The sequence below is a fragment of the Tribolium castaneum genome, chromosome 1 (assembly GCF_031307605.1).
Source record: "Tribolium castaneum strain GA2 chromosome 1, icTriCast1.1, whole genome shotgun sequence".
Taxonomy (NCBI): Eukaryota; Metazoa; Arthropoda; class Insecta; order Coleoptera; family Tenebrionidae; genus Tribolium; species Tribolium castaneum.
Window position 1 is genome coordinate 24001908 of NC_087394.1, and position 22796 is coordinate 24024703.

Sequence of the window (22796 nt, forward strand, 5' to 3'; positions counted from 1 at the left end):
TTAACCTCCTGCAAAAAAATGGATAAATAAAAATTTCTAAAATACAGCAAATTGTTACAGCCCTGCAATTCAATATGAGATTATTGTTAATCTTTGTTATAGGTATTACTTCAAATCGCGTTATTTAACCACCTGTTTAGTTAAATAAGCTGATTCCTTACTTAAAGACGAGCCAAATCACCGCCTGATTTTGCGTTTGTTTCTTTGCAAGAAATTGATCCTCTGATTCTTTGCTTAAAATGTAGCAATCACCAGAGAATACTTTAAACCGCCTTATTTTGCATTTGTTTTTTTGGAAAAAGTTAACTTTCTTTGATTCATTGTTTAAGAACGAGCCAAATCGTAGAGGAATAGTTTAAACTGAAACTCTTTATTCGGTTACAAAAAAACGAATTATGTATTAGTTTGTACAAAAACGGCTCATTTTGGACGATCCTTTGCTTTGAACAAGAACGCTCGTTGACCATTAAAAGCGAGCGTTCGTTTAAGCGAGGTTTATTCGTTAAGTCCGAACCAATTTGTTACTAAAACATAGGACTAAAACGGGATTTGCATTAACCACTGTATACTATTAACTGTTACAAAATAGAAAAAAAACAATCAATACCACATTGGTTTATTGTGAAAATTGTTAACAATGGAACATGTTTTGAACAAAAAATACTGTTACTTCCTAGGCTGGTAAAAATTCATCAACCGTTACGATGCAATGTGAACAAGATCACTCCTCTCAATTGGTCTCATTTTTTTGTTGTAGGATTAGGGTATTAGGGTATAAGAAAAAAACCTTTTGTAATGGTACATTTTTATTTGAAATATTTGAATAAACAATTAAATTCGGATTTTTTGACATTTTGAACAAACGAGATGGAACACTTCCTCAATTTTTTTTCTCAGAAACAATTACATATTCAAGTGGAACACTTTGAAAGTGTCAAAAATCAATTTTCGCTCAATTACGTTTTGTCGAAAGTCGAAACTTGGTGTTACAATTTCCGGTTACAGGACCTATGAGAAAATTCCATCTTTTTCATTGAAAATTTCAATTCCTAATTTAGATTTGTTCGCAAAATATAAATATTTCGTTTTGTTTTTTAATGAATATAGATATACATCCATCCAGGTTAAAAATTGAAATTTGCCAAGAAAAACATTAGAAAATGAAATATATATTTTAAGTTACAACTATATTAATACTGTATTACATACAAGAAATGCACTTGCTGGAAACTTACAGAAGAGTATATAAATAATGACTTTTTTTAACAGTAACTGTATTTTTTTCCTTTAGAGAGTTTTAATGCGAGGGTCATGCAACCTAATTTGAGAAGAATAAACCCACATGTAAATAAAACTTGACCGAAATCGCGCTTCAACGAATCCCAAACACGAGTTCAGATTCGAGACTTATAATTACAAGGTACAAATATTGAGAAGGAAGAATAATAAAAATGAGGAAAAAAATATTAAATATTATGTAAAATCGTTAATCGTTATGATGCATTGGCGCGAATGATAACGTCACAGAATAATGAAATAACTTTGTGCTTTACGCACTCAGTCCGAGTACCGAGATACGCTCTCACTTTCCATTAAAAAAACTCATTTAAAAAAGTATAACAGTAAAAATGTTTGAGGTTCAAAAACGGGCCGCTAGCGACCTTGCTTTAAAACAAAATATTATCTAGAGATATTTCAGTCTTTTTCATATAGAAAATATCACATTCCTATCTATCAACGTTATTGTACATAGCTTAATATAATAACGCTTGGCGTTTCTCCCAGTCACGGAAAGTTAATGTTATTATTCTTTTGCTACCTTTTAAATCGTTAATATCACAGATGGACGTGCGCGCTAATCAGCACCACGCTAAACGACGAACGAGTTAAATACTTAATACTACACATATTTACACGACACAAGCAGTCATGTCAAGAATCGCAATAAATAAAAAACGAAAGGTACGAGTCACTTGCACACGACACGTACGGCTAAAACTCTCACTCTTTCTGCTGTCTTTAATTAATTCCAGTACAGTCAAAACATCCATACTAGTAACAAATCAACAAATCCTCTTTTCCCCGTTTTGTTTGTTTGACTGGACTCACCTAAACAGCATCGATTTTTACTTTTTTCATTTGATATTATTATAAAATACTAGAACGAAACGAGCCCGAACTCCCCTTCTATATGTTTCGTGCATTTCAACAGCATACAGATAGTTACTTCTAGACTACCTAAATCGTCTCGTCACCGAGAACACACAGATTACACACTAAATATATAAAGACAAAGACCGACCAAAACACCTCGAGTAGTCGTCGGAGAGCCCAAAACATTAAGCCTGATTAAAGCGGTGCGAACCGTCAACATCCCCTCTAATAATAACAAGAAAAAAAAACATCAATTTACAATAAGGTTACGTACATCGACTAAAAAACGGGGATGGTGCCATCTGACGGCAGATTTATTGCTGTACGGTGGCGGTTGCGGGCTGTTGAGTATAAGAGTAGGTGGTGTAAGGGAGGGGACCTTGGAACTGGCTGTAAGGACTTTGGCCTTGACCCATCGATTGATAAGCGCAAGGATTGGTTGTGTTAGGTATGCGATTACTCTGGAAGAATTTGTGGTTCATGATCGACTGAATGCCGTCAGAAGGGGGGCCTGGGGGCATCATGTAAGCCGGAGGCGGGACGGTGTACATGTTGGGGCTGTTGGTCTGCGGAAGGCCCCCATAGGCCTGGCGCTGGTTGAAACGCTGGTTGTAACCGCGGTTGTTACCTTCAAAGAGGGGCCAAATTATACCAAATTCAATTGCAGACATATGTAATTCTTCATTCACGATGTTTTGAACAAACCAATACGAAAAAAATAATTAAAAATCTTAAACCTTCTTCACTCTTTGCTTTTAAGTTTAGTTGTTACATAAAAATACAAAAAATGTGAAAAGCGTCTTACAATGGCAGTTTATCGTAAAGCTATAAAACAACAGCATTTAAAACATAGTATTTTTTGGCTTACGTTGAACGAAATTCCTCGAAATAATTATTGTTTTACTGAGCTGTTTTAATTTACAAACATGCTTAAAACGAAGTTATAATACCAATTTTAATATAATTCATACATTATACTTTTAATTTCCTCGAAATAACTACATTTCGGGCTGTAAAACATAGAAAAACACTCAAAAAACAGTAGTTTAGCAATTATTCGACAGAAAAAACTGACGTTTTAATTTACAAACATGTTTAAAATGCTTGGAAAAGGAAGCAATGACACCAATTTTTACATAATGTATTAATTTTTCACTTATTTGTGACATTCCTAAAAATAATTGAGCTTTAGACTGAAAAATGTGCTAAAACTCGATACAGAACACAATACAATATCCATCGAAATAATTACTTTTCCAGCCAAAAACAAGCAAAAGAATTTTTTTTTATGTTCAACCTCGATTACAAAACCTCGTCAAAGTTTTTACCGCAAGAACTCCAAACTTCCGATTCTTTAAGCTTATTTTTTTGCAAAATTTGCTGCCTTCTAGTCATTTGGTCATTTTTCAATAATAACATTTTTTAATGAATTTTTAATTTTTCAGTCAAAAATTTGAAAAATAGTTGAGTTTTTACTACAAAAACCTGCTAAAACCCTGAAGCAAAGATAACACAATTTTCAACCAAGTTTCACAATTTTTGGCATTTTTCTGATAAACTTGTTGCAAAGCGAAAAAAAAGGCATAAGAATCATAGCTCCAATTAAATTTTATTTTTCAACAAGACATACTCGTAACAAAAAAAATTAAGTTTTTACTACGTACTTAAAGCGAAAAAAAAAATGCAAAAATAGCAGTTTTTAACACAATTTTGTAATTTTTAGGTTTATTTTTGCCGGAATTCAACGACTTAATGGCGTTTCGAAACAAAAACATACTACAACCAAGACTACAATGCACGAAAAGGCAAAAATGTTATTTTTATCAAGTTTAACAAAATCTAGCGAAAATTAAGTTTTTACCACAAAATGCAAATAACATTTTTTTAATCAAATTTCGTCACTTTTGACGAATTCCTCCTTTTCTAATAGAAAAAACTTCATAAAATAACCTTCTTTTCACGACAGTAACACCATTTCAACCTCATTTCGTATTTTTTGGTGAAATTCTTGTAAATAATTACTGCTGAAAATCGTGCTAAACCCTCTATGAAATAATAATAATAAATTTCGAAAAAAAAAAAGCCAAAACGCATAAATTATACCATTTGAGATGATTTGGTTATTCGTCGTTTTAATTAACAATTTAATTTTTCCCTCAGTTTAGCGAAGCGAATATTCAAACTAATTTTACATAAATGATATGTGGCAACGTTGTTTAACAGTTGTGATCACAATAGAATTTCATCAACAATAAAAATAAAATAATTTTGAAATGGTTTCCTAGAAAATAATTCCCAGTGTTGGCACATCTATACATTGTGATTTTTTTGATAAATTTTATTTTTTTTAATTTAAAAAACTGCTAAGTCTGATGGTAAATTTAAAAATAAATATTCATCGTTTTGTTAGAGAACGATTACTTAGTGTGAAACAAAAAATAAAAAATAATGAAAACTGAAAAAGTTAACGAAATAAGTTTGTAGCTCCAATTTTTTTACATGCTTCTCAACAAGGTACCACTGAGTTGGTGCGCCAGTTTTTGAAAACCCTGTATAATAAAGTAGCCACATACTTCCCCAATTTCATAACACTGATAAGTGATAAAAAGTAAAATTTGTTTCAAATGGTTTGTCCAAAAACATTCGGAATAAAATGTTTTTTAATAACAGTTACACAAAATAAAAATTATGAAATAATCCACGCAAGACAATTAATTAACAATTGTTATTTCTTGTTTGTTATACATTTTAATCCTACGGTTGTATTTTATATCAGTCACTCCAAATACATACCGTAATGTCTCGGCCCGCCGTTCTGCTGGGGTTGCTGGTACATGGGTGGACTATACGACGTCTGGTACCCTTGTCCATTCTGAAACTGTGCATTTTGGTACCCAAACCCATTCGAAAAGCTCCTATTGTTCCTCTGCATATCATTCCTCGGTCCATTTCCATTATTAACCCTAGGTCCTCCATTCTGCCTATACTCGCCAAAATTCTTATTATTCCAAGTCTTTCCGCCCCGACCGCCGGAATTATTCGAATTAGGCGAAGAGTTATCCTTATTGCGATTATGCCACCTGTTTCTGCCGTTCTGCGAACCCCTCGAATTCTGTGCCAAATCCCTCAATTCCGCCGACACATTCTGTCCCGCTTCCTCCAACACAGCAATCAAATCTTTCGCCTGACGTTGATTATTCGACGTGAAGAAAGCGTAGGCTGTTCCGGCTTGCTGACAGCGCCCCGTGCGGCCGATTCGGTGAACGTAATCTTCGCTCGAGTTGGGATAATCGAAATTGATAACGTATTTGACGTCTTCGACGTCGAGACCACGGGCTGCTACGTCGGTGGCGACAAGAATCGATGATTTGCCCGTTCGAAACTCGGAAAGGACGTAGTCACGCTCTGGTTGGGATTTATCGCCGTGGATGGAGATGGCAGCGTAGCCTTCGCGACGGATGCATTTGGTGATGTCGTCGACTTTCTTTTTCGTTTCGACGAAAACTATGATCTTGTTGCAGGAATCGGAACCGATTTCTTTTAAAAGTTTGCACAGTTTTTCCTCTTTTTCGGACTCTTCGCACACTTCGACGATTTGCTTGATGTTGTGGTTGGCGGCCAACGACAGGCCTCCAATATTCACCTGGCGAAGACATTGAAATGTGTTAGGCAAAAAAAGCACCTAATTTACTAGCGCATTTTCAGTTCCAATTTTGCAGTTTTTTTAGTTTGTTTCTTTCAGCAAAATTTAATTTTAATCTAACTTTGGCAATGCCAAAGAATATTGTTAAAACATTAAAAGTTTCTCCGAGATTCACAGAAAATTCATAATGGATTTTAGTTTAAATATAAATAGCACTCTTCTTTCTTGTGTTAAATTTCATTATTCGATATTCGTTAAGTTTCTGGGTAGCGCGACCATTATCAAAAACTAGATTTAATAATTGATTGGAACATTCACAAAAAATATTTCCGAAATTCTGTTAAAAACTCAGTACTAAAGCTACTCAAAAAACAGGCAAATGGCAAATGTTAGCAATTTTCCACGTTTTTATAACAAAATTTATTCAATTTTAAGTTAAGGCTTAATACAAATTCATTTTATATAAAAATCTCGAATTCAGTAAAAATGTTTTTCAACTCTATAAACTTATTAAAAAAAACAGGCAGAAATAACAAACCTTTAGATCTTTTGGCAAAACTTGACTTTCGTGAACCCTTCGTTGAAAATAACTTTTAAATGTTTGGAACATATAGCATTTTTCAATTCAATTTCTTTAGTGATTTTTTCATTGTAAATCCCATAAAATCATAAAATAATATCATTTTACAGTTAGTTTTGTAGAAAAATTTTGAAATTCAGTAAATTTATGTACGAAAAATGTTCAAAATTTTTAAAACAAGCAAAAAATACTCCTAAATCTATAGAAGAAAAGCATATTCGATCTAATTTTGCAATTTTTTTTTCTAAATCTGTAGTATTTGAAAATGTGTAAGTAAAATAATTCTACTAAAATAAGTGAAAATTTAGAACTAAAGTTATAATTTTCTGTCTCGTTTTAGTATAATTTTTCGTTTTCTAACTTCATTCTCAGTGAAAAACTCTCCAAAATTCACAGAAAATAATGCATTATAAATCAAAATTTTCTACAGCAATCTACATTTAAACAAATACAGGAAAAAATAACATCCTCACATCTACTAATTTTTTACCAAAAAAAAAACATATGTCTTGTATAATAATAACTACGCTGTCTTATTTTACCAAAACATTCAGAATTTGTAATTTTTTTAATTTAAAACTCTTAAAATCATAAAATAATTTTATACTAAATTTTTTTAATAATTTTAAAATCTGATGAAAAAATTGTAAATAAACGAAAATTCAGAGCTAATGTAATATTTTGAATAGTTTTAGTAAAATTTTCCGTTTTTTAACTTCATTCTTAGTGAAAACCTCTCCTAAACAGAAAATAATTCATTTTAAATCAAAATTAAAAAAATAACATTCCCTAAAAATATTCAGAACTTAATTTAATAACTGTAACATTAGTGAGCAACTTTCTTGATTTTTTTTAACCCCTTGTTAAAATCAACTCTTAAATTCTTGAAAATACAGTATTTTTCAATACAATTTTGTAATATTATGTCAATAAAATACCCCGACTTTGTGCCTTTTTCATTGCAGATAAAATCGGTGAACAAAAATTGGAGAAATCAGAAGAAAACAAAAAGAATAATAAATTTCAGGAGAATTTTGAGAAAATCCGGTGTAGAAAATTTAGAATTGCGCTTACCTACCTCAAAAAAACCTCTTTTATACCAAATCTCAAAATTTTACATTGTTTTAACAAGAAAAAAACGAATTCAATAATTTTCAAGACGAAGAATGCTTAAAATTTTGTAAAATAGGTAAATAAACTGATTCGAAAAGTTACGAGATATTACTGACTTAAAAATCTGCAACATGAAAATAATATCGTATGTCTTTTCCTGTTTTCTATGAAGTTTTGTATCGGTTTTTACCTCCCCTAGAATTAAAATAACAAAATCCCTAAGTTTTTTCCAGCGTTGTGCCAATTTGCTACTTAGTATTAGCACACTCCCTTGAATTTTGTGAGTTTACTAGTTAAAAAACAGTGTACTTGAATTTTGTGAGTCTACTAGTTAAAAAACAGTGTAAAGATCATATAAAATAATACATTTTCGATCAGATTTTACAATTTTTTATTATAACGAAATGTTTCAAATTTAGGTCACTCAGTGAAACAATCAATAGTGAAAACGCAATCAATCCATCAAACTATAAGAAAATAAAGCATTTCACGAATAAATTTCCAATTTACTGTTTATTTTAATGTTACTTTTTAATACTGCATTATTTAAACTGATTTTGCAATTTTCTTAGTAATTACAATTATTTACAACAAACCTGAATATAATCGACGAGGAATTCCTCCGCTAGCGCCTGCACCTGTTTCGGCCACGTAGCCGACCACATCAGCACCTGTCTATCGGGTCTAATCTGTTGTATAATCTTCCTAATCTGAGGTTCGAATCCCATATCCAGCATTCTATCAGCCTCATCAAGCACCAAATACGTGCACCTTTGCAAATTCGTGGTCCCTTTCTCCAAGAAGTCAATCAAACGTCCTGGTGTCGCAATAACAATTTCAACCCCACGTTCCAAATCACGCGCTTGAGGCCCTTTTGGCGAGCCCCCAAAAATACAAGTATTCCGGACCATGGTCGTTGAACCAAACTCATGCGCCACTTTCTGTATTTGTTGAGCTAACTCTCTCGTGGGCGCTAGAATCAACGCAACCGGACCTTCGCCCCTCTGCGGCCTCTGCTGGTTATTAATGTGCACCACAGCTGGTAACATGTATGCTAGGGTCTTCCCCGAGCCTGTCTGGGCAATGCCCACTAGATCACGACCGGAGAGCACCACAGGCCAGCCCTGCGATTGGATGGCTGTGGGTTCGGCAAAGCCCTGCTTCAGGATCACCTGCATGATGTACTCGGGAAAGTTGCCCTCGTCGAAGCAGAGATTGGGGCTGGGGACGTCGTTGCCCCGGACGATGATGTCCTTCACTTCGCGGAAGCTGTCCACGTCTTGGGTGGCGCGGTTTTTCACGTTGTTGTGGGGAATGTAGAAGTTTTTGCGGAACGGTTTGAGCTCGATGCCGTTCCAGAGGCTCAAATTTATAAGTTGTTGGTCCTCTTGTTTCTTTTTGTATTGTTTGGGGCCGCCAAAGTCTTGGACGGGGGCCATGGTGTGCTGTGGCGGGCCGTACCAATAGTTGGATTGTTTACCGAATTGTTCACTTCGGTCAGGCCGTGATCTGTATCTTTGAAAAATTGCATACATTAAGAAAATTATTTTGCACAAAAAACGCTTACTTAATTAACTCCATAGACCATTAAATAAAACACATATTTCAATCAAATTACATAGAGAAGACTTAATTAACATCGTTTACGTAATAAAATAAAGACGTAAACAACTTATTTCTTTAAATTAAAAAAGACAGATTCGAGAAATCTTTCAATCCCATTAGAGACCAGATTAAAAAAAGTTGACAATAATCCAAGATAACTTCAGTTTTGGCTCATAGTTCCAATAAAATTAACCAAATAATAAGACAATGTTTTAGTTCAATTGATATACATATTCATTTTTTTAAGTTCATTTGAAGAAAAGATGTTTTTCAATCAAAGAAAAGACCTTTCGTGTTTCTCAGAATAAACTCCAACACAATAAAAAATACGATCAAAATAAGCAAAAATTCAGAACTAAATTTGCAATTTTCTGCTTCCTTTTGATAAAATATTCCAAAAAATTAACTTTATCCTTAGTGAAAAACTCACAAACTCTAAATAGTCTTCATTAAATCTAATATTACGATTTCCTTCCTTCTTCGGGCAAAACTTCTTGAATTATGTAAGCCCCTTGTCGAAAACAAACCTTAATTCTAAGAATTTATCACACTTTTAATACAATTTTGTAATCTGTGTTATTTTAGCAAAATATTTCGAATTTGTAATTTTTTCATATTACAGAAATTTTTGCACGCAAAATGTTAAAAGTTTTTAAAATCAAGCAAAAAATCCTGAGGAAAATGGATTTTCGATCTAATTTTGCGATTTTCTTCTTTCTTCGATGAAGTCTTTCATACCTTTAAGTTTCTCCATGAAAAATACACGAAACCGATGAAAAAAAAAAGGAAAAATTCAGACATAATTTTCTGTATTGTTTTGTATTGGTAAAACATTACAATGTTGGAAGTTCATCATCTGAGAAAAATTCTCCTAAATTCACATAACATAATGTATTTTAAAACAAAACTTTTAAATTAAGTGCTTCTTAACGATCTAAACAGCTCGAAATATCAAATAACACATCTTGAATCTTGTGAAAAAATATTTCATTTTGCTCTGTTTTATTTTAGTAAAATACAACGAACTGGTAATTTTTTCACTTCAAAACTCTTATAATAATAAAAAATAATATATTTTATCAAATTTCTCTTAAGTATACCTGGTAATGGCAAAAATTTCGAATTGAGTAAATTTAAAGAACACTTAATTTTCGAATAGGTAAAAATCCATTATTCACCCTTAAATGATAGAAAAGTAACATTTTTCCCCTAAACCGTAGATCCTAACCCCCTGCCTCCCCTAAAATTACTTTCAAATGTACAGGCTGTATCCGAAATTAGCTACAATACAAACTTATGATTTTTTTAATGAAAAACCCTATATTTTTTTGCATTGTTAGATGTAGCATTGTGGCTTTAAAACGAATTTAAAAAGTTGAATTTTTTAAAAGTTGAATAACAAAAATTTCAAATAGAGCATCCTCTTTTTATTTTTGCATCTAAAAGACCTTTAAACTGTCTATCGAAAAGCAGTAACAATTAAGTGTATCTTTTTATTAGCTTATATTACTCAAAAGATACTTTAAACATTAAAAATTATTAGCTATCGTTTCAGAAGTCGAAAAGTGAAATTTTCAGCTAATAATAACTGTTACCCTTATCTGTCATTTTTTACAGTGAAATAATTAAAATTTTAATATTTATGCAAATTTTTAAATCCCCATATAAACTCCATCAAATGATCCGTGGTGGAGTTGCTATGGTTATGGTATGGTTTACTAGGGCAATGAGAATCCTCATGAATGATCTGCATTGTTGCTAAAACCAAATTTCAAAGTCAAATGTCTTTTTATTCATTAAATTTAGGAATTGAAACTTTATGTTTTTAGATAGACCATTTAATATTCTTTGAGAAGAAAAAACAAATAAGGTGTTCATTTAACTTTTTCAAGTTATTCAACTTTTAACAAAATTCCCAATTTTTTACGTTCCTAATTACAATGCGTTAATCAATTTAAGATTGAACATTCTTCTTTAAACTGTTGAAAGTCCCACTTTTCTACTAATCTTAGTTTTGGGGTAATACATTAAAAAACCGTATTTTTGTTAAAAAAAATTAAAATATTTCAATAACTAAGTAAATCCAACCAATACCATTAGTCTGAAAAACTAAATGCGAAAAATATAGGTGTTCCATTTAAAAAAACGTAAGTTCGTATTGTAGCTAATTTCGGAAACACCTGTATACTGAAAAATAATTTTAGGTGGGCAGGGACTTATTAGGAGGAAAAAAATACTTTTCCAAGACTTAAAGGTGAATAATGGACTTACGTACTCCCTGGGACGACCTGTATTTTAGTTATTTGGTCATTTAACAAGAAAGGCATGAAGTGCGCAAGGTAAGTTGGGACACCTTTACAATTTATTATTAACAATGAACTGGCAGCCATTTTGTTGAAGTAAAACAATTCAATTACCTCAGTTCTTACAAAATCGTTCAATTTTTAGTTATTTTTTATATAATTTAATTAGCGAAACGTTGCGAGACCCTTTACTTGCTAATTATTATATTGATTTATTTGAACAAAGGTCTCTCCTTTATAAAAACCACTGCGTACAAAAAAATAGGCAGCCCCTCATTCGGCTACCGTGAAAATATGATAAATGAACTATTTTTCTGATTACTAATCGCGCAAAAACCCCAAACTGCACGAAATTCGATACATAAAATGGCAGCCTTAGAAAGTGGCACAAGAGGTCATCCGCTTTTGGCCACGGGCTCAACTGGGTGGCAACCCCGAAATAAAAGTAAAATCATCGCAACTTACACTGAATTGTTGTGGAAAACGTTGTTGTACTGCATATTGCAGCGAAATTCGTTACCAAATGCGTTTCAATGGACTCCCACTGGTCAAAAATCTGCGAAGAAAGGAAAGTGTCAAAGTCACCAAAAGTGCAAGGATTTAGGGCCGCAGTGGCATGAAACAACGCACTAAGCGCCCTACATACATCCCGTGTGTGTAATTCAGTGAAAATTTTGCGGATTTAGTGGAAAATGTGGAAAATTTAGAGGAGGAACCTCACCTTTTCCTGACCAGACCGGCGAACAAAACGGTAATACGCATGCGCGGGCCTGATTGGTCGATTATTGGACGTTCACCCAGCGACGGAGCGAATCAAACGCGCCAAATTCAAACTTATTTTTTATTCAATTAAATAAACTTTCACAACTGATTCATTCTTCCGCCAAAAAAAAATTGCACGTTGCTTTCCAAGATCTCCAGCATTATAAGAGAGTTAGAGAAAAACGAGGTCCCATTTTCATTATGTTTGACTATACAGGCATTTTGGATGTCCGAATAGGGGATCTCGGAAACTAATAAAGGTTTAGAGAAAAACGAGTGACACATTCTCGGGTCCGTTTTTTGAGAAAATATTTTTCGTCAAAACCGCATCCCGCTATCATCTTTTGTTTTCGACTTATAAACAAAAGTTGACATTTTAACGAAATCTTAAAAAAATCGTATCTTCCTTATTATAAACGAAATACATTTTAAACAAAGACATTATGCAGGCATTTTTTACAGAGAATTTCATAATGTTATCAGCAATTTTTTTTAACCTTTCGTTTAGCTGTAATAACATAAAGTTGTATTTTTTTAATAGGAATCCATAGTTGGCTATGACATTTTCGAAAAGCTTATTTTTTTCTAATTTGATATGTCTATTTGTGTAATACATTATTTTTGAATATTAAGAAAAAACATAACATTTCGCTTTTTCTTTATAGTAGGCCTTGAAAAAATTTTGGATTTTCAATTAAAACTATGAAAAATATATTACCAACACGTATTTATAATTTAATGATTCTTTAAACACTAATTAATTTCAAAACAGCATAATAAATTAGTATTATATCAATTTTTTGCGATTAATAAAAATTATTTGTTTTTAGATTTAAAATGCCAAGCTTACATTGTCATTCTATTTTCTAATTAAAACATGAAATATCGGTAAAACGAAAAATCTTATTAATTGTATGAATGAATGTCAATACAATTTTATTTTACGAAAAAAATATTAATCCAAAATCTGCGACGATCTTATAATTGTTCAATAGAAAATAACTTTAACATAGCTTAGTTTGATAATTTCACATTTTTCACAAAATTTCTAGGTTATTCACACATTTTATATGAAATAATTTTTCCACGGCCAACTACTTTCACGTATTTTACATATATTTTTTATCAAAAGTGTATAAAAATATCAAATTGTATTCATATTGTTTTCAGTTCTGAAAAAAAAAGCTTTTCGAAAATGTCATAGCCAGCTATGATTCCTATTTAAAAAATACAACTTTGTTATTTTATAACAGCTAAACGAATGGTTTAAAAAATCGCTGATAACATTATTAAATTATCTGTAAAACAGTGCCTGTATAATGTCTTTGTTTCAAATGAGTATCTTGTATTCAAAGTTCAAACATCCAAAATGCAGCACACTGTACACACCGAATGAAACGCGCCAAATTCCAACTTATTTTTTATTTAAATCGTCAACGTTTACAACTGATTCGTTCTTCGGGGTGTCTTCCTCCAAAAACTTGTCCCAATTCTCTAACCTTTCGTTAATTTGTGCGTCCGTTTCCGCAATCTTAAACTTGGTTTTTCCGTCCCAAATCTCTGCAGTTAACTGTCTTTTCATAAACCACCGTCCGTTTAGTAATTTCACGACCTCGTCGGCCTCCTCAGGTGAGGACATGTTGATCTGTGCTACGCCTTCTGGATGCCTGTCGTAAATCATAACTTTGCGGACTTCCCCGATTTTGGAAACTTCCTCTCGCAGGTCCTCCTGGAATTCGAGGATGAGGCCCACGTCTGTGTCGAAAATCGACGGATCAAAGAGGTTTTTCACGATAACGACTTTCTCATGCTTGGCGCGCTCGTCTATGGGTTTTTCCGGCCGCCAATCGAACAATTTCTCTTGCATTTTTTTGAGTTTGAGTTTCTCTTTGCGTTTCTTCATTTTGGGCTTGAGTTTGGGGTCGTAGGCGCCCTTCATCTGGAACTTGGCGCGTTCGACCTTCAACTTGTGGCCCTTGTAGTCGTAACCGTCCAGTAAACTAAGGGCTAACTCTACTGATTCTATTTTAATGTAGGTGCAAAGGGCGTCGCCTTTGAGGTAACCAGTGCCTGGCTCTTTGTATAATTTTACTTTAAAACTGCCATTAGTGGGGTCTTTCATCACAAGTCCGCACTTTTGCATCAAATCAACGAATTCTTGCTCCTCGATATCCGTTGGTAAATTACTGACGTAAACTTTAGTATTTTCCGTCTCATCGACCTCAAACCACGTCGGTTCGGACGCTTTGCGTTTCTCGCCTTTGGGCTTAGGCTGACTTTTATCCACTTTTGGCTCTTCCTCGTCCACTTTCTTCTCCTCCGAATTTTCCGAATTATTTTCGCTAAAACCGTAATTCAATTGATATATTGCCATAAACTCATCGTCCACTTTCGGAAACCAAGCCTTCTTCTCTTTGTCCCAGAAGAATTTAACACCGTCTTTGTCAGTGTAGACATGTGTATCTCCCTCGAAACTGTACTTAACTTCACGCAAACGCCACTCACTTTTCTCAGAGTTCCACTCGTATTGCGTACCAGTTTTGGGGTCAGTATACACAGCTAGATCCCCCTCGTAGTGGACGTTTTTCGGGTCATATGAAGCCGCATCTTGACCCGTTTCGCCTAAAAAAACACAACTTAAAACAGGAAAAAAACTCGTACATAAATTTACCTCGTGGAGGCTCTGTTGCTTCTGATTTTTGCTCGGTTGGAGCTTCATCTTGTGGTTGTTCGCTGGACTCGACTTTTGCCTCATTTTCGCCTAAAAAATGAAAATTATTAAACGAAAACAAAAGTCGCCAAAGACTTATCACCATTACTAGTCACTTCCGTCTCTGGTGTTTCGTCCCCGGAATTTTTATTTTCCTCCATTGTGGGGAGTATACATGCACCATTAATTGTTTAATTATTAATATAAAAAATATTTTGGAAAATAAATTTTAGGTTAATTAAAGAGTTGTCAAAGTGACGTTCGGCGAATGTCAGGGTGATCGCGTCTGTCATCGATTGTGCATTTGACCGAATTTTCTTAAGGCTCTCTCATTACTCATTCATTAGGTCTGTCACTAATAGATGTCGGTACAAAAAATGCGATGAAGAATTACAGTTGGTTAAGTAATAGTAAGTATCACTATAATTGTAACAACTACTCAAAATTATTTTATAAACATTTCTTCTACATTATATTTTCTTGTTTCTGTCTCTCCTCCAAGGCCCGTTATTTCATTAGTCAGTTAACTTTAGAATCAAATAATTCTGAGTCAACCCAAATGCTTCTACTGCTTCTGGCGATTAAAATAAATTATTTTTTACTTTATCTGAATTCTTTGCCTAGGTCTGAGTTACAAAAAGTTTAAGTTAACTCAAGAGTCAGGTTATTTTGAAGTTGGAAATGTTTTTTTGACTTTACCTTTAAGTTATATTTATTGTAACTCGACACTGAAACAACGGGCTTAAATTTATCTTAAAATTCTTCTTTAAGATAATTTAATTTCTTCTGTAGATGTGAACTCTTCTATAGTTTTTTTTATAAATACATCTTTAGATCCTTTTTTTAAACTTTCCTCTAAATTATTCGTCAGACTTTAGACTTTTCTCAGTCTGACAATTATTTTATATACACTTATTCTAATAGAATCTAGAAATTTTCTTTTAAAATTTCTTTTTTAAAATTTGCATTTGACCGAAGTTTCTTAAGGCCGTGTGACATTGCATTTGACACTAACAGATGGCGGAACCAAAAATACGGTGGAAAAAAACAACAATTGATAAAAACCAAGTTTATTTAAAATATATTTGCGTACAGTACATAATTATCACTAAATATTGTATAAAGGCATCAAGTTAAGTAATAATCCCTGTAAAACTTCGTTTAACAATAGTAAAAATAAGCACATGTACAAGATCACAAGGGAATGGTTCATCCGTGCGTAATACTGCTCCCACCTATAAGTACCAACTGTGTCTCCTAATCTCACTTCTAATTTCATCTTTCCTAAACTTGCATCGTGGACAACGGTATCGACTTAAAGTTGGCGATGGATTCTTCAAGCAACAGCGGTTTCTTTTCTTCCTTTTTCTTCGCCTGTTTTTTGTTTCTACCTCTGTTGGCAACGCCATCTGCCTCATCCATCATCCTGATTATCTGTGCTTGGTCAGATGAGTCGATTGGGGCGACGGAAATATCACGAACGGCTCTGAATTTACCGCAATTGTTCAAGTGTTCGTTTTCCAATCGGAAAAAGTTCCAAACGAATCGGCGGAAGACCTCAAGGGGCGATAATATGGACGTCATCAAGTCACCACTGACGTAGCCATTTTCAGTCAAATAGAACGAAAGCGCCCAAGCAAACCGTAAAACAAAGTCTTCGACAATGGCAAAGTAGTAGAAGAACTATAAACACGTTAGAAGTTGGGACAAGAAAAAATTAAGTATACACACCGTGGAAGAGTAGACGATTTCCTCACGAAGGAATTTATTTTCGCCCGCTGATTTGTCGAAAAGGCCCCAATCCATTTTAATATCCCAAGTGTAGGCGTAACAAGAGCTCACAATGGATGCGATTATGAATAGGAAAAGGAAGGGGTTTTCGCTTTGGTCTGGATAATCACCTGGAAAAAAGTAATTAGAGGGTGATTAGGTGTTTAGCATTGATTTACTTTTGTAAACCGATCTCAGAGTTGAAAAAATGACGACAAAAAACGTCGTTGAGTATTTTCCGGCGTTTACTAAGTGAGGGAAGGCTTCTTTGGTGTCGTAATAACGGCGAAGGCATTGAGCAAGACGTATCCAGGCCGGGATACAGTTGACAATCGGACGGATTATGAAATTCTTTTCCATACATTCGGCCGTATCTAGGAAAAATTATCAAATTGGGAAGAAAAAATAAACTATGTACCTCCTGCTTCAGCCCAATTGTCGCCATGAGTGTAGTAAAAACAAATCAAAAATTGGAAATCTAAGAGTGCGTTGGCGAGACTATTGAGTTGATCGGCGAGCCAGAAATCGGCGAAGCCCACGTGGAAGAAGGGGGCACCAAACATGCGGCCCTAAAATTAAGATTTTTTTTATTTTATTATTTCTATGTTTTTTGTTTATGATTTATGATTATGACCATAGAAAAATTTCACTTTACGCACTCGTTTCATAAAGAATCGCATTATGCACTTATTACATAAAAACATAATTTTGAACCTAATCCTGTTTAAAAATGGGCAAACTTTTAGCGCAAATCTAGTAAATAAACTGCGCATAGATGAATATGGATATTGGTAAAAAGATGTTGCACGCATTCTATGATTTAATATTTTTTATACATTATAGTCTTTCTTAGTGGTTGCAGAATGCAATCAATTGTAATCCTTTAATGCACTTTATTATTTAAATAACAAGTAAAATGTTTGTATTAAGTAACAGTAAAGCTAATTACAATATAGCTATTTATTTTTGTGCGTAGTTTCTACTTTTCGAAAAAAAAATTACTTAAAAAAAAGGCAGGAAAAACATGTGAGGCCTAATCTCGGCATTTTTGGCCTGTCTTTAACAAAACTGTGAAATAATAGCGTTTTCTGTCATTCTTCATTTGGTGATCAAAATTGAAATAAAAACTTCTTCGAACAATTTTTTTGTTTGATACCAAAACATTTTAAAAACTGTATATTTAATAAAAGGGTATATTTAATATAATTTTCAATTAATTTACTGATACATTTTCGGCCCGTTTTTAACGAAACTTTTTGTGAAACAATTGTGTTTCTAACTGATAAAGGTATTAAAACACACAAAAAGCAAACAATGTAATTTCCAACACAATTCCGCAATTTTTGGGCGTATTATTGATAAAATTTCGATGGAAAATCGTGTATTCTAAACCGCTGGAAAAAGGCAAAATATCAAGGGCCACTGATATTTTTTGGTCCTATATAATAAAAGTTTTTGTTTTAAAACGTGCTTAGACGTTAAAAAAGGTAAAAATGATACAATTAAAAAAATATGTTAAACTTAAAAAACTTAAAACAAAAAAAAATCAATTTCGATCTAGTTTTGTGATTTTTCAGGCAATTTAGCTCAATTTTTGAAAAGAAGACTGCTTCAATAATAATCAGAAAAGGCAAAACGAACATGTTCGACTTAACCTTGTCATTTTCGTTTGTTTTAAGCAAAATTTTGAGAAAAAATGGCGTTCCTGACTGTAAAACACACAAGATCTTTCAAAATACATAAAATAATGAAATTATTGTCCTAATTTAGTAATTTTTCAGTTGGCTTCTGCATAATTTTATCCAACAATTAAGAATTTTTTTAAAATCACAATTTTTTCTTATTCTGGCCGTAATTTTTTAATTTTTCGGAGTGTTTTTGTTTAAGTAATCGAATGAAACAAGCAAAAATAAGAAACTGTTGTTTTTTTTTTCTTCAAAAATTAGCTGAAACAGTCAAGTTGAACATCACTTTTGGCTTTAGTTGATAGATTTTTGACACGTTTTAATGAAATTTTGCGGAATAGCTTATTACTCAAGGACATTCAAATTAAGTTACATTAAAATTAACTAAACAACGAGACTAAAAGTTGATAGGCTTTCTATTCAGAAACTGTATTTTTAGAAAATTTTCTTATAAAAGTTGTTATTAAGAAAAAGTTCAAATTTTCTAGGTTATTATACACATTTAAAGAGGTTTCAAAAAACACTGCAAAACAAACTTTTGCAGAAATCGAAAAGCCTGTTTTTATACAGAGTGAATTTTTTAAGTCACGCATAAAATTCAAATCTTTGTTATGGTTTATTTAAAAAAAATACATACTACACTCTGAAATTATTTCAAAATTTATGATGCCTCCAGTTTTTCAAAAAAAAAAAAAAAACGAAAAAGATTAAAATAAAGAGTTATGGATAACTGGATAATTTATTATAATGTGCAATATTTTTCTAGCCTTACTAATTGCCTAAAAAATAAGGTAATAATAAAAACATAAAGCCTTTTGCGTAAAACTACCAAAACAAAACAATTTATTTTATTTCTTTTTAATTTATTTTTTTTTAATTTTTTCAGTAGTATTATCAGAAAGATAAGGAAGTGTCCTATCAAAAACATTAACCAACAATGTGAAAAAAATTAAAAATGACGTCATTATGAAAAAACCAATGAAGTTATAATAAATGTTGTTATGGTCTTAAAATGTAGCATTTACAAAAATAAAATTGACCTGTCCCAGGATTTTTTTGAAAAATGATCCAAAACAAAGGTATGAATTTATGCGTTACTTTAACTCACCCTGTAATCTGTATAAAAATTTCCAATTTTTTAATTGGATTTTAACGTTTTTTCATTTAAATTCTGAAAAACAATCAAATAAGTACGACATTTTGGGACAGACATACTAAGGTATACACATTAAAAATGTACATTACATAAAAAATAAGCAAAAAATTGCAATTAATGTGTCAATTTAAAAATTTTCCTCATTTCGAAATTAATTCATCTTGGAGTATCTTGAAGGTTTAAAAACTTTTTCAGATTTATTAAATATATAATATATGTATTGTGAGGCTAAAATTGCCGTTTTGAACCATTTTGGTTTGAATAAAGTTGTCGCACTCGGCTTCGCCTCGCACTTACACAAATCCTCACGAACCAAAAGCGGGCATCGTGTCTGAACACTTTGAGCGGATTGATCACAAACAGCACCATAATGACAGTCAACGCCAGGGGATTCACATACGGCGGGATACTTAAACTGGAACTGTAGAGAAAACTGAGCAAACTAAGCGTCCAAACGACCCCAAAAATGGCCGCCATCTCCATCAGGTGCTGCTCGGAGAGATGATTCCGGGGGTCCAGCTCGAAAATAAGCACGTGGTTGACCCCCGACGACCTCCACCCGTACACATTGACCCCAATCAGGAACAAAAACTCGACGATCAAGAGGGGGCCCCGGTACAATCGGAATGCAATTTTGAGGTTCTCGCTCGCCCCGTCGTGGAAGATGGCCGAGAGGACCACAGCAATCAAGAGCACGATGAAGGAGCCCGAGAACAGCCCCACTTTGAACGTGGTCCAGGGGGACTGCTGCTCCCCCAGCGGAGGCACACGGAGGCGCTTCATGGCCTTCTGGCGGTCGCCCCCTTCCAGTTCGTTGGTCACCATGCTCTCGGTGTCGTTGATGAGCTTGTCGATGTCTCGATTCGTGAAAAAATGGGACGTTTCGACGTGCTCTTGCCGCCATTTCGCCCCCACGTCAGTGTTAAGTAACTAAAAATTCATCTAAGAAAAAAGCACAAAAAATGGAAAAATGAGCAAAAACCTTGTCGTGCTTCTTCAAAATCTTCCGAAACCCTGTATGATTCAAAGTTTGGTAGTTTTGCAACAGAATCAAGCTTAAATAAAATTCGCTGAAGGCAAGTTTTAATTCTTGCAATTTCCTGGCGGGGATGTGTCTTTTGGTCGCATCGGTGTCTTTCCTTTTACCCTGTCTGATGTGCTCCAAAGACACTCGCAGTTCGTTATTCAAATTTGCAAATTTCCGAGTGGCTTCGGCCAGTTTTTCCGAATAGAAAGTGTTGATTTTTTTCAATTCTTTGTCCGAGTAGTGGAAGAACGTTTCGTCGAAATTTGCAAAGTGGCGAGTCAGGACTTCGGGTTCCACGCTTTCGGACGAGGGGGCCTCTTCTACGGCCATGTAGAGCATGGCTTTCATTTCCTGCAATTTGAATTGGTGCGTTAATTCCTAGTTGGGAGTGTCCCCGCCAGAGGGCTGGATTTTTCCTAACCTAATTTTTGCCAAAATTTTGTGATTTTCGGGGCCAAAATTGCGCGTAGCGCGTGATTTGCGTGTGTTTAGGCATCTGGGGGCGTTTTTTGGTGTGACTTGCCGGTTTTTGGCCCCGGGTGGGGGGGCTTACCTCGTAGTTGATGTATTGTTTCCTCCATTCTGGGGTGATATGGGCTGAAAGGTGTTCAGCAAATTTCATTTTTCATGCATTTATTGCGGTATGGTGGCTGGTGTATAACTGGCTGGTTAGGCACTGATTCCTATTGGTTTTATCATTGTTTATTGTAAACTTTTCATAAAATACAACACTGAGTAAACAGTTATTCGTATTTATTTATCACATAACAATTACGCTAATCAGAAACGCAAATTTTCTTTTATCTATGCGAACTGCAAACACATTAGCATAACAAGAGCCTCACTTGGAGATAAGCAGATTTTCCAACGAAACAATAATTATCAATTAGTTTTATCGTTATCTAGAGCATTCTTACATGATGGAATTTAATGGTTGAGACGATATGAGAGCATTAAATGATTGAGAAATTATCACACATAACCTCATTTTTCTAACATTTTTTTTAATGAGTAATGCAATTCCGGGACGAGCATTTCAAAAAGATTATTAATATTTCTAAAGCGAGATTACGCAGTTTACGATGTAAGTAATTGAAATTTTTCAAAAATTAAAATTTTATCAATAATCTAATCAGATATAAAATTTTATGCGCGATATAATAGCCAGGAAGAAAACATTGCACTTTGCAATTTTGCTCAATAAATATTTGTTTCCCGGTTTTACAACACCATAAACGCATAAATTTATTACTTATACAAATCACAATAAATGTATGGCTTCTGTTGTTAAATAAATATTTACAATGTAGTACAAACGCGTTATTTACTTCTTGGTAAAAAACGACCCACTTTGAAAAACTCTGTTGCTACTAATAATTTTTGCAGTATCGTGTTTCTTACATAATAGTATCATCAATAATGATCATCACAGTCAAATGTAGAGCTTTTAGAACAGATTTTCCGGGTAACAGTATTCTGTTTAAACCCGGAAAATTCCGGGGCCACTTCATGTTATCGACCAATAACATTTCTTGGTATAAAAGCTAAATATTTTGTTTTCCTTTCAAATTGAATTTATTACTTTTTCCTTAACTGTAAATAATATACAACCCACACACAATTAGCAATGAATATCAAATTAGTGTTAAAAAAGTAGGATCATCTTAATGACAAATTGCAATATTTTTGCCTAAATTATAGTTTTATTAAAACGTTTTTGTTTTATATAATTGGAATAAATATTAATTCAGAGTTTATTGGCTAAAAAAGTATAAAAAAATTGAAAATTTTGTGTATATTTGGTTGCCTACATGCAGTATTTATTTAAACAGAATTTTTTTATTGTTCGAAATTAGAAGCTATTCATCTGAAATGTGAAACTAAATTACATTCACGAAGCCAACAATGGGAACAAAACATGCAAAAAAAGTGTAAACACGTTTATGCCAAGTCATCTTATTTCGTAACAAAACCAAAATTGTGTGAAATAAGAAATGTTATTTTTTTTTTCTGAAAAAAGTTTTCACTCTTATGCTGTAAGGGTCAAAGTACAAATTAATTAAGAAACAATTTCTGTAAGGGGTGAATGAGCAAAGAATTTTTTATAAAGGCAATACATTTTATAAACATTGTTAAAAAACTGACCTGGAGTTCACATTCATCAAAGAATTTTAAATACGAGTTTTAAGAAATAATGTTAACATCCAGACTTTCATAAATGCATATCATGCTTACATACATTTTACAATTCAAAATCATAACATTAATAATAACATTACGTAATAACC

At 33.2% G+C, this 22796-nt stretch overlaps 3 protein-coding genes across 6 annotated transcripts; all 3 read right to left on the reverse strand.

Annotated features, from left to right (window-relative positions):
- Positions 1–788: 788 nt before the first annotated feature.
- Positions 789–12209, reverse strand: LOC103312134 (uncharacterized). 2 transcript variants are annotated; one of them, XM_008201989.3, is made up of 5 exons: positions 12120–12209; positions 11864–11954; positions 8087–8999; positions 4948–5797; positions 789–2782 (listed from the first exon to the last, which is right to left on the reverse strand). In XM_008201989.3, the coding sequence occupies exons 2-5, from the start codon at positions 11896–11898 to the stop codon at positions 2469–2471; spliced, it is 2112 nt and encodes a 703-aa protein (XP_008200211.1). In that variant the 5' UTR covers positions 11899–11954; positions 12120–12209; the 3' UTR covers positions 789–2468. The 2 variants fall into 2 exon arrangements, with proteins under 2 accessions (XP_008200211.1, XP_008200210.1); XM_008201988.3 differs by having other exon boundaries at positions 8087–9005.
- A 1358-nt stretch (positions 12210–13567) lies between these two features.
- Positions 13568–15159, reverse strand: barc (barricade). 2 transcript variants are annotated; one of them, XM_008201987.3, is made up of 3 exons: positions 14980–15159; positions 14832–14921; positions 13568–14782 (listed from the first exon to the last, which is right to left on the reverse strand). In XM_008201987.3, exons 1-3 carry the CDS (start codon positions 15029–15031, stop codon positions 13575–13577), a joined length of 1350 nt encoding a protein of 449 aa, XP_008200209.1. In that variant the 5' UTR covers positions 15032–15159; the 3' UTR covers positions 13568–13574. The 2 variants fall into 2 exon arrangements, with proteins under 2 accessions (XP_008200209.1, XP_008200208.1); XM_008201986.3 differs by having other exon boundaries at positions 14974–15158.
- A 765-nt stretch (positions 15160–15924) lies between these two features.
- Positions 15925–21545, reverse strand: LOC100142189 (uncharacterized protein). 2 transcript variants are annotated; one of them, XM_064356346.1, is made up of 8 exons: positions 21426–21545; positions 21062–21191; positions 20464–20859; positions 19779–20411; positions 17059–17209; positions 16820–17014; positions 16602–16771; positions 15925–16553 (listed from the first exon to the last, which is right to left on the reverse strand). In XM_064356346.1, the coding sequence occupies exons 2-8, from the start codon at positions 21128–21130 to the stop codon at positions 16155–16157; spliced, it is 2013 nt and encodes a 670-aa protein (XP_064212416.1). In that variant the 5' UTR covers positions 21131–21191; positions 21426–21545; the 3' UTR covers positions 15925–16154. The 2 variants fall into 2 exon arrangements, with proteins under 2 accessions (XP_064212416.1, XP_001811015.1); XM_001810963.4 differs by having other exon boundaries at positions 21062–21539.
- Between the last annotated feature and the right edge of the window lie 1251 nt (positions 21546–22796).